The 16,983-nt window shown below is 41.5% G+C and overlaps 1 protein-coding gene across 1 annotated transcript in view; it reads right to left on the bottom strand.

Moving 5' to 3' along the window:
- Nucleotides 1-16,983, bottom strand: part of VPS8 (vacuolar protein sorting 8 homolog (S. cerevisiae)) — a gene marked incomplete at its 5' end in the record, with an annotated part of 56,019 nt that overhangs the window by 16,471 nt on the left and 22,565 nt on the right. Inside the window, 8 exons of the mRNA XM_009705534.1 lie at nucleotides 5,800-5,882; nucleotides 7,324-7,402; nucleotides 8,806-8,909; nucleotides 9,673-9,715; nucleotides 10,148-10,237; nucleotides 10,976-11,117; nucleotides 16,017-16,063; nucleotides 16,502-16,591. Of these exons, the coding sequence (XP_009703836.1) occupies nucleotides 5,800-5,882; nucleotides 7,324-7,402; nucleotides 8,806-8,909; nucleotides 9,673-9,715; nucleotides 10,148-10,237; nucleotides 10,976-11,117; nucleotides 16,017-16,063; nucleotides 16,502-16,591 (678 nt within the window). The remainder of the gene's footprint in view (nucleotides 1-5,799; nucleotides 5,883-7,323; nucleotides 7,403-8,805; nucleotides 8,910-9,672; nucleotides 9,716-10,147; nucleotides 10,238-10,975; nucleotides 11,118-16,016; nucleotides 16,064-16,501; nucleotides 16,592-16,983) is intronic.

Here is a 16,983-nt window from a genome sequence, read left to right as displayed (position 1 = left end):
TCAGGGGAATTCCTCTTTGTGTAACACACAAATCCCCGAGGCTGACAGACAGTCATTGAATTTGACCTGGAAAAAAGCGTTTTGCCCTGCTGGGTGGCAGCGGAAGGATACTGGGGGAAGCGTGCTGGAAGCGGAGGGAAGCTGACTGAGAGAACAGACAAGACACTAGCAAAAATAGATAGGCTGGCAAGATGTGAAAAGGAAACTAACCTAGAGAGTAGAAAAATGATGGAGACACAGTGAAAACCGGAACAGAAAGAGCTGGATGAACACACTCTGGATGAGATGAATGAGAAAGGAGTAGGAGCAAGGCTGATTCCATGCTGGAACGGAGAGCGAGGAAAAGGGAGGAGAATCAAGAGTGAAAAAGCAAGTTGACAAAGACAACTAAAGTAGCATGGAAGTTACACTGCAAGATACCCAAACCAGCTACAGAAAGCAAGTCAGGCAATTTTTGAAGAACAGTCTTCAGAGGAAACGTGACAGGCAGAAACACCAACGTTCATGCCTAAATAAAAACAGCACTGAGTAATAGCACTTGAGTCAAAACCAGCTGTAGATTTGGAATATACAGAAGAGCTCGGCATACTGCAGAGGCTACTTTTTTGCTAGGTGAACAGTACAGCCTCAGATAACGCTAGGTTTTCTTTCTGCATGCATAATTTAAAAGCAACAGCATAGAAAGTACACTACACTGAGTCACCATATGAATTATGGAGGGCAATAGGGAACTCGGGACTTCCAACACGGCACGTACATGATCCATAACATAGAGCAAGTTATTTTTGTATCCACCAGATACTTTTCTAAAGCACTCAAGTATTTGGCCAAGGAAACTCAAACAGGTAACTCAAACTGTACAGATGCAACCATCTACGTATAGCAACTCGCTTCCCAAGGTGCAAGTAGAGTCTTTCAAAGCAACTTGTTTCTTGTCTGGAGAGAGACAGAGATAGAGGAGGAAGAGGAGATATGAAGAGAGAGGAATAAAAGAGCCACCCACAGCTTTGCAGAGCAGGAACGTGAGTCTGAGGGCCAACATTCAGTTGCTCAGTTTTCCCCAAGTCACACTGGATTACGTCTAAAAAAACCAGCAGGTAGGAAGAGAATGGACTTCTCTCCAAAGAGAGAAAAGCCTCATACCGAGCCCGGCAGTCAAGTACAAGTGGTGAAGTTCAAGCACATACCCTGCCAGCAGCCCTTGAAGACAGCGCTTCACAGACCGGGGTGCAGCCCTCAACCTGCCTTCAGTTTCAGAGCTGTAATTTCAGGTTTCCAGCATTATGCTTTCTTCCAATTTGCTCGTTTCAGCCCCCACAAAATTTACAGTCACAAAAGCCTTGTGGGATCACTTACTTTTATGGAGGAATATGTTTCATTAATTCCACCTTATAAAATTTGTCTCAGTTTGAAATTGATGCACGCTCCAAATACACCGTACAGGATGGCACATCAGTAAGTCAGTTACACCAAGCCAGGAACAGATCACAGTTACTGTTTCCAGGCTGGTATTTCCCTGGGGACACGGCAACGCTCAGCATGGTACACCAAACTCACTGCCCGCTGCCACTACCAACAAACAGAGCAGGAAAAGCTGGCAGGTATCCAGATGCAAGCCAGAGGTGCTCACGCAGCCTTTCCACCAGTTCTGTCTCCTTCATTTCCAATCTCTTCCCGGCTGCAGGAAACAGCGCTTTCTTTGCTAGCAGCACTCACAGAGCTGTGCTAATAAACGTGCTATGAACTCAGAAAACGCATTCACTTGCAGCTTGTCCCACCTGCAACAGGACAGAGCAACTATAGTACATAAAACTAATCCCAGTGTTGACCTTCAGCACTGGAAAGAAAGAAAAAAAAAAACACACAAACAAAAAACAACAAACAGGCACAGTCCTAAGCAGGGATGAGAGAAAAAAAAAAATTTTCAATCAAAGGCTTTTTGGATCTTTCTGCTCCCACCCTGTAACAGATTTTAGAGATTCCTTCCTTCCCAACTTTGGGGTTCCTACAGGTAGATTTTAAATTTCTGCCTTCTCCAGTTCTCCATTTTGTAGGAGGCATCAGCTGTCTCTACGTACAAAACATCCACAAAGGATTACAGCTTTGTAAGGGAATTAACACTCAACCTTTCAGCCCTCTTCAGACAGCATTCACTTCCTTAACGACATGGAAGTTTTCTACATGCTCAAGAGGATTCTTCTAGTATCTCTCCCAATGTAGTTATTTCAGACCTCCAATTTAATACATAAATTTCCAACATCATTAAGGATGAACAAGAAGATAAATACATTAATCGTTATTTCATATGACTTCAATTATATAAAGTTGAGTCAATATGCTCTAACAGGCAGATGCCAGGAGCCTACCGATTTTCTGCGAAAGCTGTGGAGGCTGGTCGTAGCCCTTTGCAAGGTGCCCTTTAGAGAAGCGTTTTGGCTGCAAAGTTAACATTTGCATAAGGTATAATCTATAAGCAGTTAAGCCCTGAAGAGGAAGAAAAACAGTCCACTAAAATTGGAATACTCTAATTCCTTTTCAGAAAAGGCAAGATAATCTACCTCAGTTTATTGATGTCATCCACCTTAAAAAAAAAAATCCCCCAGTTAATTCCTGGGCAGCTGTTCTGCCTTCCAGACCTGCAGCTCCAGCGCATCTACGCTCTACCACCAAGACTTGACCTCTGCTGGAACAGCTTTCATGGGCATTTTCAGACAAGCACCGCTTATAATTCTGGGTTCCACAGAAACATTTTGAGGGCTTGGGAAAGGCTGTACGTTCTCCAGAGCCCAGAAGAGCTGGTTTAAGAATTTACGTATGGTCCCAGTTAAAGCGGCACGTGAATAACATTTTGAATGAGGCCCCCCATACCGCTCAGAGCCAAGGCAGAACAGCTTGGCACTAGGGTTTAGAATTTTAAATGGCTTCAAAGAGCAACTACACAGCTTTGCAAAAGGAATACCCACTCAGGGCTAACAAAATAGACGTCTTTCTAGCCGAGAAAGCTGCTGAGACAAGAGCGTTCTGGGGAAACACTATGTACGCGTGCCACGTTGTTATTCTTCCCCGCAGGGCACTTCAATGGCATTCCCAGATAATCTAAGGAAGCAGATGACAGGTCACACTACACAGAGGCAAAAACCCCAGCTCCCTGCTCTCTAACACGGGGGGAGTTTCCTTCCTGCTCCCAAACATGGCAAGGGTTCAGAACCCCTGAACATTTGAGCTGGGCACCCAAAGACATGGCCACATGGTAAGGCTCATCACCATTCCCAACATCTTCCCAGCTGAATTCAAAGCAACGTTCTTCCAAGAGCCATGCTGTGCACCAAAATAAACCCCAGAGAAAACCTCCCACAAGCGTCCAGCGCAAGCCCTCAAGCAACAGTTTAATACAACACAGCTACAAACACACAAGCAAAAGTGACCTAGAGTGAGGCAATCCCAGAAATCAAGCTTGGCGTGAATGCGGTGTGAATGGAAACGTGTTTTTTAAGCGCAAGAACAAAGGGTTAAATGAATGGCCTGTCTTGGTAACAAAGGATGCTGGTCCCAAAGGTGAGGAGGGTGTCAAGCACTGAAGGCAAGAGACCGGTAAGAGCCCAGGACAGTCAGGTTACAGTGGAAGACTCCGTGTCCCAACATGAGGAGGATGAGAAGCTTGCAGAATATCACACACCATTTTTCTGTTAGCCCAACAGCAAAGCACACTACAGACATAGGTTCCAAGCAAGGGAAAACAAAATGTGCAGCAATCTGGCCTATGATTTACAGAAGCTTCAGTGAGATTCAGCGGCAAAAATCCACCTTATAACAGCCAGCAACTTCTAAAGGACATAACTAAGCTGTCCGAACCTAAGCTTTCATCAGAGGGACCCCGGAGATGCAGTGAGGGTCTGACACCCTCTCTACTGCCCACAAATGATCCAGGTCAGATCACTCGTTCCCATACAGCTTAGGTGTTTGCAAATACACAAGTGAGTGAATGAAATCTATAAAAGAATGGGTGTTAAGAGGCAAAGTCAACTTATTTAGAGGTCTTCTAAATAAATACCACCTTCCCTTCCATAAGGTCTTCTAATGAGTTTTATGACACTTACACCTCTTTCTGAGCTACAAGGTACCAATTACTACTCCTATTTTATGAAGTTCTGATACTAATGTTCTTTACCTGGAATTCAGTCCTCCTCTCTGAATGCATTTTAAGAAATCATCTCTCCCCAGTTTTTGCTCTAGCTGTACAAAAACATTTGCGTTTTTAAATCCCTGTTTTGTCAGACTGAATTTGTAAGGCTGACCAGGGAAATGGAATGAGCAGGAGCAATTTCCCCCTGCCTCCAAATCCAGTGACCATAGTTGCACATGCTGCTTTAAATACTGCCTTACACATTTCTGTCCCTAGTAAAAGTACTTCACCTGGTGCACCATAAGCATCCCCTTGTCCTTTGCAATGGTGCCATCACACCAACCATTTCACTGTACAACTGACAAATACACGTCACTCATCTGCGGCCTCCGGGATGTGAATGCCAGCCTCTAGAAAAGGGCTTTTCTATTTCTGCTAAGAACAGAAATGGGATGAAACATTTGATGACTGCAATCAAGAATTTCTATTCATCCCAAGGGAGAGCAGGATCTTTCTCCACACCATAACAGCTCCCAGCTGTGTTACCTTTACAGTGGTTGCTGGTTTGCCTCTCACCCCCTTCTGCTAATTCTCAACATAACCCAGGAAAGCCTCCCTGTTGGCCTCCCCACTTAGTCATTCAGAGCTGCTGTATCATTTCCTGCCTACATTAAACATCAAAGCCCAATAGGAAACTATATCTAATGCCCTAGTTCAAACTAGACGAAATAAGTTATTGAAGAGCCATTACGTTTGCTCAACACTTTCTACCTTTGATAAAACCACATTGCATTTGATCACATTTTCTATCCACTCTTTTACAACATCTTTCACTGTCTTTAATTATGTTTTTTTCCAAAATCCAAGATTGCGCATAATATTAAGATCAAACTAATAGGTTGCTAGAGGTGTGTCTTCACCCTGTGAAGCCTCTAAGCCCTTTTCTACCTTTTCTTCTCTCATCTGGAACAGAAACCCTGAAGAGTAATTCGACACTTTCTGAACACTTCAATCACTCCACTCCACAATGCAGACAATTTCTCTAATTCATTTTTACATTTCTCAAAGTTTGCTATTAAATCCCAACCTCATCTTTCACCTATTTTGCAAATTAACAAATCATACCCACTTGTGATCACTCAACCCAAGATCCCATTTTGAAATCAGCTCTTCTACAAGATCTTGCTACTCACTAACGAGCATATCTAAAACGATACATTGCACCATCAATCAAAACAGCCCATCATGATCTCCTTCTCCAAAGCCTACAAACTTTGCTTCAGTGTTTTCACAACTGTCCATCCCAGAACCTTAGCTAAATAGCTTTCAACTAATTTAGTTCCAAGTTTTGAGAAATTCATAGTGGGTTTGCCACTAAAACCGCTAAGTTTCCATTCAAAGTAATTGAAACCTTTGAGATACTATTTTATTTGGTTTACAGAAATTACCTCAGTTATCTTCTCGCAGATCTATGCGTTCTCACATGTCTCCTCAAAGCGTCAAGTCTCCCAGGTCATTCTATCAGCTTTTCCAACTTATATCTCACCAACTGAACTTTTACTGAAATACTTTGAAGCAGACAATAAGCTAATCTGATCTTTAAGGACCTGGAAATTGCTCTTCCCAATAACTGAGCAGCACAGCTTGGTAAAAGCTTCTTCTCTTCAGAAACTCACCTGTAGAATTCTCTGCAGGATGGAAGGAAGAGCGATAAATGCAGCCATGTTGTTCAGCACTTGCATTGTCAAACTCTTCAAAGCTGAAATATCAAACATAAAAGCCACCAGCAGTTCATTAGGATTCAAGAAGTAAAAAGAGATCAGCCTTAAGGATTAAGACAGTTATTTCAGTTCATGTTTTCTATTTTGAAAACGGCTTTTATACTTTTTTCTTCTGCATGTTTTGCACTAAGCACACACAGCTTTTTGTATCAGAAAGTATATTTAAAAGTTTTCATATCACGATGCCTGTCCGTTCCCCTCCCACACTCTACCTACAGTAAACGTTCACATTTTAAGACTTACTTTGTAGCACTGTCATTCATTTTTCCTACTGCTACCAAAAAACAGTTTGCATGCCCTGTCCGTGTTATAGTCCCACAGACTCTAAAACTTCCTAGCATGAACCTTTATATGAAACTTGTTCTGGATCCCCAGTTCCCCACAGTAAGAGCCAATACTCAGATACACATGGACCCAGCAATTCAGCTTCTTTGTGGGGATAATTAGCTAGTTAGAGCAGTTTGGGCAGTATGCACATTAGGAATGAAAACAAAATAGTTATGCAGGATCCAAGTGTATTATCCTGTCATCATTTCTGGTATCACTTCAGATGATTACTTTTGTGCAAGCATTAGCTCCCAAAAAACAGATAATCTAGGGGACATTTGGAATTTAGAGGAAAAGATGAGTTGAAGGAAGAGGAGTGATTTTTATTTTGGGGTTACTGATCTCTGCAAGACTAACCCCACGAGTCCAGATATAGCTAACTGTCACTGGAAGGAAATAAATAGAGGGAGGACGGACAGCACGATATCCACCGCAATTACTTGTAATACGTTGTGATCCTTAACCGCGCGCAACTATAATCACTGGGGAGCACAGGGCTGGAATGGACCAAAAGACACCATTCTGTCCCAAGACCACAGTACCTAAGCCCCTTTTCAACTAGTCTTAAGTCTCCCATAAAGGGAGGCTTTTCAAGATGTGCTGCTAACACTCACAACAGATTCGGGGCACTGGAACTGGAGTAGAGAATTTAGCTGATGTATTCTAATTCTGCTGGGTCTATATACAATAGACACATGCAGGGATAACCATACAAAAAGGCGACGCATGGAAGATGACAGTGTATTATGTCAGAAGTTCCCAAAGTGCAGATTGCAACCTACTTAAAACCTAGAAAGCCTTTGTACAAGCTGTGCACATTGGCTTTTTCAAAAAGACCATCCTCAATGGAACCAACTTATTAGCTGAGGCTCCGGTACGGCCCCTTTTCCACTCAGCTGACAGCTGCAGCCTACCAAAAGTCCAACCTGAGCTCAGTCCTACAGCCACTGCAGTACAGATCTACTGCAGGAGCAGAAGAAAATTTAGGAATTGAGTAGCAAAACTGCTTTTCTTATATTCATTCAGTAGAGGAGGAGAGACAGCACACAGATTTTGATCAATATTTGGGGTCACAAAAGCCAAAATACTTACATTCGGAGTATTGACACTGTGAAGAACCAGATAATTTCTGTGGGGACATCATAGCCTCCAGCAGGGGAAACCAGAGGGCCTGAAATAATCGAATGTGAGAAAAAAAAATAGTAAGAACATAGCAGTACTAAAAACGAGCTGTGACCAATGTCAAGAGTCCATTTTCAAAGACTCACTTCCACATTCTGAAGAACAGAACTACATTTCTCACGTCCGCAGTGGAACAGAACTGAAACATTAAAATAACCTCAGAGCAAAGCACTTGGGGATCTGCTTTCAGTCTAGATTGCTCATACCTTAGACCAAGATACTATTTGATTGGGGTCTGAGCACAGAAGACCTTTGGCTTCTGTTGTTCCCTCTTCTCCATTCTCACCTGTTTCTTTACTGGAATTGAGAGACAACAATCTACTTTTACTTCATTCAGTCACCAAATACTACTCCATGTGAAATATAAGCTTTCTGGTGTAGAGACTGCTTACCTAATGGGTAGCACAGTAAACAGATCCCAACTGGAAAGGGGCATGTAAATTCTCCAGGCAGTATACAGGAGTTGGGAAAATTCATATAATGTCATACTGGGGAAGCTGGTCCTCCTTTTGGTGACCAGAGGCAAAACCTGGGCATCAACAAAGCAATTCCAGCAGGGAACAGGACCCAGAGCAAGAGCAAATGCTAACTCAAATCTATCCAATTAGGCAGGTGGGCCATAAGCACTCAGGGTGTGCACACAGACACCTCTTCAATAAAACACAGCAGCTACCTGTTACACAATAAAAGTCATTTAAGAAAAGAAACCGAGCAGGTCACCTCATACACTGGACAATGCTCAGAACAAGTTACAGTGTTCTTGTCTTCCAGACATGCCACCACTTCAAACACGGGAACAACGTTCTCAGTTTTGAGTTCAGTTACAAGAGTCATGCATGATCTTAGGAGTAAAGATGCCTTATATGTCACTGACATTGGCAAAATAGAAATGCAGCCTCGGTACAAGGAGACAGGCAAACCCAGCTCTCTGCAAGAGTTCAAGCAAGCTGTATTGTCTCCACTCCTCAGAGACCAGGCTGACATTAAATTCAGGATTTGCGAACATATTCAGAGCAGCACCATAGTGACAGCAGCATCAGCTTTGTGCCACCATAAAATTGGCTCAAACCTTACTATGCCTTCTTTAGTGTCTGATTGACATTCAAGCCAAAATTTTGACTGCAGCTAAAAACGGGGGAAAGGATGTCGTCTCATCTGCTTCTCCACTGCCGATATGCACTTTATCTTGTGCTTCACCCTTACAAGTGAGGATTTCTCTCCTGTGAGTCTAAAACCTGAACCACTGCAAGAAGAACACAAGGCAGAGGAGAACAATGACTGTTTGAGACACAGCAGTGTCCAATAGGAAAGGAAGGAGCATGTGAAGAGAAAGCTTCAGGACATTCAGAAGCCCTTTCTGATTTTAGTGATAAATTTTTTTTATTACCTTACCTCTCGCTGTTGCTGGTCCAAATTGTGGGAATTTCTCTGGCAAAGGGCAATTGTTTTCATTAAGGTATCTTCAATGTTTTCTAGCAAGGGGAGTTCAGCTGAGCCTAAGTTTTGGGGGAGAAAAAACAAATTGCAATTATAAAAACTATGTTAACTCCCAACTGTTCTGCAAAATAAAATCATGCTGTTCATCTAAAGTCTGTTCGCTATAGTGAGCAACTAAATTATAAAGACAGGTCCTGATTTTTGGCACTTTTCCCAAATAGCACAATAAATTGAGCGCATAAAACATTTCACATAATCGAATAAGCAAGATATTAGCTGTGGTTTAGGATATAATTAGGTAACAAATACTATCACTGCATTTAATTAGGTGCCTGTGAGTTCTGGGGCTAGTGAACAGCACACCTGTGCATATACTCATCTTCTGAAGGCAGAACATTCTTATTTCTCTGAGAAGCTTGCTTCAAAAGAAGCTACTTCCAGATGTTTCTCATCATTGTTCATATATAGAGTCTGCTAAAGCTCAGTAATGAGTTTGAATGGATTCTAAGATTAAGAAATGTGTCTGGTAAGCCAGTAAGATACCAGTCACAATCAAAAGAGCTAACAGCGCAGCTGACCACACACACAAAGAAGCATCCATCACATCTTGTTCTAGATCTCTAGCAAGATCAGAGTAACAGAATAAGGAAGTGTCATCAGAAAAACTACCACAGCCATACGAATATAAATTAAAAAGACATCACCGCAATACCTAGAAACTGAAATAGGATCTCATTACCCCAGGTGTCAGACATATGCACTTTACATTTTCCTGTTCATCTCTTTTTAATAGAAAATGGAATTTAACTTGATAACTCTTACTTTCATCATCTTGCGTAAGCATCAGCAACTTGCTCTGCAATCGCTGAAACAAAAGACAGAATTCAGAACAGTAAGCTTGCAGAATCTTGACAGAAGCATTTTTAAAAGGTACGGTTACAAAGGCTCACCCTCGTTTTCCTCCCCAGTATGACTAACGTAGCATAAATGTCTTTCCAAATATGGAAAGGAAGAAAGGAGCTGAAAGATGATTTTTGATTAAGAAAAACAAACTTCAGCATCTATTATCTACTAGATGTTTGAAGACATGCCAGAAAACTATACTGATCTGCTGAGCCTGCAGACAACTCAACATATTGTTCTTTGACAGAAGGTAAATCCTTCCATCGATTCCAGCGGGAAACAAATGGAGAAGCAATGACAATATCAAACCTAAACATAGGCCATCATGCTGACGGCATGTCATGCCATGCTGCCATGGTAAAACCACCACATTCTGGATTTCAGTGTACTATACCTCAAGCATAACCAGAAAGGCAGCATGGATATCTCCCTTCTTCTCCAGTAAATATGAAGAAGCTTCATGGAGCTGATGTTTCTGGGTTATCTGAGTTAAAAGGAAAAAACAAAAAACAAACAAAACCAAAACAAAACACAAAAAACCAACACACAACAAAAAAAAGGTAAAAGTCTATCTTAAGAAATCTGCCAGTGTTTGTTTACTCCACAAGACAAATGACGACCAGATGGTCAGAAAGGATTGTGTCTCCATGTGTTTGCAGGCACGTTACCCAGTCCGAGCAGCACTCCTACTTCCCCCCCGCTACCGGCTACGCTGTGTTTATTTCTCAACTTGCACTGTTGCCACCATCACCATTAACATCTTTTTGAAAAAAAAAATAAATCTGTAGATCAAGATCAAGGAGACATTATTGTTAAAATTTTCATAAAGTGAAGAAGTAGTCACTCTCCAGCACTAGTCAAATTTTGGTAGCGTTCCTTTCCAAAAAGCCCAGGCCCATGATTTCATATACCTTCAATCTATTAATCAGCATTAAAACAGCCAGTCTCTACTCTGCAGTTACTCAGCAGCTTCAGAGCACTAACGGCATTTTCCTTATTACCTCTGAGAATAAACTTAGAATCAGTATATTAAATAAAGCTAATCATGCTGTGGGAGAGCAATTTAGCAGCTCGAGGGGACAAACAGTGTTAGAAATGGATTGAAAGAGTATCCAGGAACTAATCCACAACCTAGGCTAAAGTACTAATACAGTACTTTAAAGAGGTAGGAGCTGATTTGAACACTTCCCCTAGTCCCTGTCCTTACACAGGTCTTTCCTACCTGGATGGTTTCTTCCAGTCTGCAGTATTCCAGAACTTTAAGTGTCTCCAAAACCTGGTCTGGGCTGTACTGACACAGCAGCTCAATGAACTGCTCAGTGATGCAGGGTGGCAAGCGTATCAGGTCTTGGTTAATGCCTTCTCTGGAATAAAAAAGGCACAGGAGACTCAAGTCAAATTCTAGCTCAGAAGTTTGGCTGGAAAGAAGAGGTTTTTATGCAGTTGTATGTTGTCTTTTATCCTTAATACAGAAGTAAAAAAAAAATAATCTAGTTTTAAGAGAAAAATTATGCTCTTTCTACTAGTTACTGGTGCTGGAGGTCTGTTAGTAGGCATTTCATTCGTTCCACAACATATTCTACTGATGCCTCAGTACAAATTAAGACTATCAAAGACCCCTGTGAGGAAAAATACCAGCACAGATACATCTTCAGCAAGTCCATGGCAAAGAGGCACAAAGAACTTACCTAATTTCTTCAATGAAACCTTATGGACTCTGAGTGGTCTTCTTAGATGCTGATTGTCTATCTGTCCTATAGACCTTCTCCGCATGTGTTCAAAGAAATATTTTGTTGTTTTTTGCTTATCGTTCCTGAAATTCTTCTTTGGCTTTATCACATTTTAATGTTTCACCTGCTAGAATACGATCCCTTTTATCTACCTCATTGAGATATGAACTCATGTTTCTTTTAGGGAAACATCGCATTTTTATTTAGTTCCTCTTCTCAGACAGAAGAAAACTGGTGAATTAGGTTTTGCTCTCACAGAGGCAATAACTCTGTGCACTTCATGGTCACTGGCAGAGCAGATCGCCAACTGTAAGGTTTTGAACCAGACCCTGCATATTGTTCACCCAAAGGCTGCATCTTCTCTCAAGGGTTTTGCAACTAGCTGCACTACAGAACCACATTCAGCTGGAACCAAAGACATCTGCCTCATCTCCCGGCATGGGATCTGCTCGATCAAGAGAGGTAGGCGAAGTCTCCAACCTCTGCTGTGCTTCCCACCCTTGTTATCTCCCTGACCTCCCCTGACCTGTCACCAGCAACACTGCCGTGGTGGTCGGGCACTCAGCAGTGCAGAGCTGACACTCTTCTCTTCTGGGTAGGGCTGTGGATAACGCTGCCTGGCCTGAGCTGTTCAGGAGGCCAAACTAGGGCTTCCCTTCTGATTCTAGCCAAGGTAATTTCTGCAGGTGAAGCTCAGAGTACAATTAAACTCATTTAATAAAGATGTCCCTGTAAAAAGGATTTCTCCAATTCCTTTCCAGCAGCAGCTGCTGGCACTGCAGTGGTTTGTGCAGTGGCCATTTTCTAATCCCTTGGCTTAATAATTAAGTAAAATCCTAATGTGGGGTAAACAAAACGGAGAATAGAATTGTATGCAGTGCCCATGACTGTCCTTGTGTCCTGACTGTTTTCTACTGACCTTGTTTTTAAAAAGAGCAACGCGAAGCAACGGAAAGGATGATACTTTCCTAGAGACAGATATAGCACCTGCAACCCTTCAAAATGAACGGCAGTTCACCACCACTGTAGGTTAACTTCTTGCGGCAGTTCTAGGATTGATGCATCGTGCGCAGAAACAACAGAAGTTTACCCTGTCTAGGAAACAGAGCTCTTAAACCTGTTCCGAAAACCCTGCTAGGAAGGAAAACAGTTCAAGGTATATATTTAGTTTTGTTACACTTCTGAACAGAAATTCCTAATCAGGAGATGATGCTTTCATGCGCAAACCCTACAGCCATGGGGTGGAAAAGGTCTGATATACAATATGATCCCAGATTTCCTGGGAGCTTCAAGAGCCAACAGGATTACCATCATCCAAGGAAGGCCAGGAGAACGCTGTGCCCCTAGCAAGCCAAAAGCAGCCTACTGTGATTACAACGTCAATCACTTGATTATAAATGATATTTGCCCAGAAATGAAAGCTTCATGCAGGTACCAATCTCAGTGTCCAAAGCATGGACACAGTTGTACAAAAATTGGTATCCAAACTATTGTGTTCTGCCATCAGATGGACTTTTGAAGGACCAAACAAGAATCCTAAATTCTGGCCTCCTGCATTCACCATCCACACCCTATAAACTCCCCCAGTGCCTGTAAGGGAGCGAGTGTTCTACCCTGTTCGCAACTAGACTAAAATAAATAAGCACTTTCTATCTATCTAAAATGATCTCTGTCTACCAAAATGGGAAAAACTGCAAGTCATACATTTTTAGTAGGAGAGCAAACTTCTAGTCTGGAAATAACTCTGGCACCTAGTATTCATGACTTCATGAGCAAGCCGACCTTTTCCTTAACCATTTCACTCTAGACATGCAGAGAAGAGAGAAGGGAAAGAAAGCTGGATTTTGATAACGTTACAAACTAAGCAACAGTCTTAAGACTTACAGGTCCTGCTCAGCTCAATGTGATTATGTTCACCTTCAATATAACCATGCCAAACATCTCCCCTGCCATACTCTAATTGCTCTTCCAAAAAAAAAAAACACACACACCAAAAAAAACCCCAAACAAACAAAGATAATCACTGTTTTCTAACAAAACCTGGCACGAGCGAGCCTTGCAAGTGTCACAGATCGCTGGTCAGTGAGAAGTGCCATTTTAACAGAACCTAGAAGTTTAGGTATCTGTTACTATACTTACAGACCCAGAACACTGCGTTGCTAAGTAAGTTAATATTGTTGGTATAATACACAAACACATACTGCAAACAGACATGCTTCACTGCCTTGTATTTTTTAGAGGAAAAAAACGGAAGAGTTTAAAATGGAAATGTAGCAAAGGCAGTGATTAATGAGCTGAGCAATACACACTACATTCTCCATTTTCTGTGCCTGCTTATAAGACACAAACATACGGACATTTGGTTTTAATTTCCCCAGGCAATTTCTGTTACCCCTGTTTCCTCCCTTCCCCCTTCCCCCTCCTTTAAAATAAAGCTCTAGCTAAATTAAATGGGCCAAATTAATCCCTAATGCAATTCCACCAGCTAGGATAGTTATACTAGCATGATGAGTCTTGTCCCCATACGATCAAGCAATCATTCGTATTTGAGACATTAAAAGCTCATTTACTGCTCTAAGAGTCTTCATTTTAACAAGAATTTTACTCAAAAAAAAGCATATAAACATTAGGATTGACTGAAGAGAGACAGATGTTTTCAGAAGAACCTAATCATTATTTTACGTAGATATACTACAAAGCATAGGTATATCTGGAGATTAGGTCTGGCACAGCAGGATTTCTCCCTCCTTCCCTGCCTCTCTCAGGATACAGCTCAGCTCATTTCAACGGCTCTTCGAAGCAGACAACCCCATAGCACTGAAAACAGACCGCAGGACCTAGAGTCTTATTAAAAAAAGCAGCCCCTTCAGCAACCTAGGATCTCTACAAAACACTTCTTACTGACAACATAGTTTAATAAAGAATAGGTTAAATCTTGGGCTTCCAGACCTTCTGCTTTACGGTCAGTCACTGCCACACGTGAATCCAAAGTATTTAGTAGTATTTTGTTCATTTTTCTGTGTAACCGTCCCACTTATCTTTTGTTTATTGTGTATTCTAGCAACTACGCGCCAGTCAGCACACGGTTTATCTCCATTACTTGGGGTGCTGCACATAGAATCATAGAATCATTATGGTTGGAAGAGACCTCAAAGATCATCAAGTCCAACCGTAATCTTACTGCAGAGCAGAGAATGAGTGGGCATTGGAACACAGAGGGAAAAGGAACCGTTCATAAACTTTCCTGAGACACACATGGCACAACGAGACAAGCCACGTGGCTTAATGCACCTGGCTGAACATCAGCCCTGGAGGGAAACGCAGAGATCTTTTGAAAGGTCAGATACAGAAAGTTGCTTCCTATTGCTGGTTTGAACACATCGTGTGCTGCTTTTGATTAGAAGATAACTACAGGAGAAATGGTTGTATTTAGCTCTAATTATGGTAGAGTTAAATTAGATACGTTTATTACTCAGAGATTACGGAAGCCACTATGCATAAGATTAAAATCCAGGTTAATTACTACCTTCTTTGGGTCTCACTTGCTGCAAGTGATATCACATCATAAACAAAGTCCTACTTAACATCCAGCTGGGTATCATTTCTGCTTAACTATTCAATTTTATTTTTAATTATTCATTTATTAACTAAATAATCTAATTTCTCTCCTATAAAACCCAAGCAAGGTATTTTCTTGTCAAAATTCTGATTTTATTTTGGCTTCTAAGAAAACAATAGGTGTGGAAGTTAACACCCTCCATACCAACATGGCTGTAAAACTCAGGAAATAACAAAACATGTCTGTCTTTATTTAATTTACACCCTAACAGAATCCAAAAAGCAATTAATTCCAGGTTCTAGCTTCCAAATCATGCTTTTTATTCCACTTCAACAAGAAGTGAAACATGGACACTTGAATTTAGATAATATACCTTTTCCTCCTCCTCATAAAGCACAATTAATTTGTATAATTGATAAAACAAGATCTCTCCTTCAATTGCATTAACAATTGCTTGAAGGCAATTGGAGCTGTGCATATGTGTCTTACAAAACAGCTAAATTAAATCAAGGTCTTGTAGCATTTGAAACAGACTTAACAGAAAGAGAACATTTTATGTTAAATTTGGGCACCTTGGTCAAGTAATCAAATCGGTGGGTTGCGAACAGAAACTGCCATTTCCAAGAAGAGCAACGGCACTTTCAGTCACAGGGTAACCACTTCACAGCCTTCTCAAAGAAGCTGTTAGAGCAACGCTCAAACTCCCACCAGTGTGGGGGAGGCATCACATTGCATGTACTGGAACCCACACCGCTTCCCAGTTAGGAAGCTAGCAAGGGCTCTGCTAAAGGATACTCCCAGAACACTTATTTCTGGGCTATCCTTCTCAACTTTGGGCAGCCTGAAGACCAAGTCACCTTTTCTAAGCCCTAATCTTGGCTGTAGGCTGTCTATCAATACATCGATTCAAAAGAATTTATTTTAACCCATGTTTTCAAGCTGTAGTTTGTAAACGGTCCATTTTTCTCACATACCTCGGATCAAGGAGACTCCTCAGAAACTGGAAGAGTAAGAACTGGTCCTGTACAACAGCAGGAGACAAAGTATTACTATTTTAAATAACGTGCTATAATCCAGTGATTCCTGAACTATATCCATTGAAGAGAACACTGTTCACAGCTGGTGCCTGCTGAAGAAGTTGGTTCAGGCATTTGCCTTGCGTAAATACTCAAAGGATATGCTTGCTCTGTCTGATCTGTGAGTGCAAGCCACACTGAACTCCAAATTAAAAAGTGCATCAAGTGATGCAAGTAGCGACTCAGAGATCGTACATTTTTATGGCCATGACTCTACAAACAGGTCAAATAACTTAAATGTAGCAATTCCTGCAGCTGAGTAGCTATCAAGCTATTTTCCTGATGTTTATGACACAGTGACAACTTACCATTACTCTTAGCACACATTTCTTACAAGAATGGCAACCCCACTGTAAAGAAGCATCAACATCAACGAACTTTACCTGAAGGTTTGTAATAATGTTCTCAATCTGCTCACTGAAGTGAATGGCCACCAAGTCGGCAGCTTTACACGGGCTCAGCAACAGCAACTCCTTTGGAGAAGGAAACACAACAAAAATAATTACTTTTAATTTCATAGGCAATATAATTATGCAGTAACAATGAGTCCATTCATATTGTAACTGCATCTTTGCCTACACGAAAGCTGTAAAATAATGAATACCATCGCACAAAAAAATGATTTTGAAAAAAAATGAGAAGGAAGGGTACTTTGCAAGAAGGCATTTTTGAAAGTCGATGATTTTACTACACAACAGGTCTTATAAGAATGCAAAACTCTTCACATCAACAAGACCACCTCTCAGTCCTAAGGTGAGGAAATTATTCATCAAGTTTTCTGCCTTTTGCCCCTGCCAGTAAGTCACTCCTACTGCCGACTAGGAGCCAGCAGTAGAGATGAAACAAAGCCCTCGACTGACCCTAG

Source organism: Cariama cristata, unplaced genomic scaffold, assembly GCF_000690535.1.
Source record: "Cariama cristata isolate BGI_N322 unplaced genomic scaffold, ASM69053v1 scaffold2938, whole genome shotgun sequence".
Taxonomy (NCBI): domain Eukaryota; kingdom Metazoa; phylum Chordata; class Aves; order Cariamiformes; family Cariamidae; genus Cariama; species Cariama cristata.
Note: the sequence above shows the minus strand (reverse complement) of the source record. Positions and strands in the feature narration are given on the sequence as shown.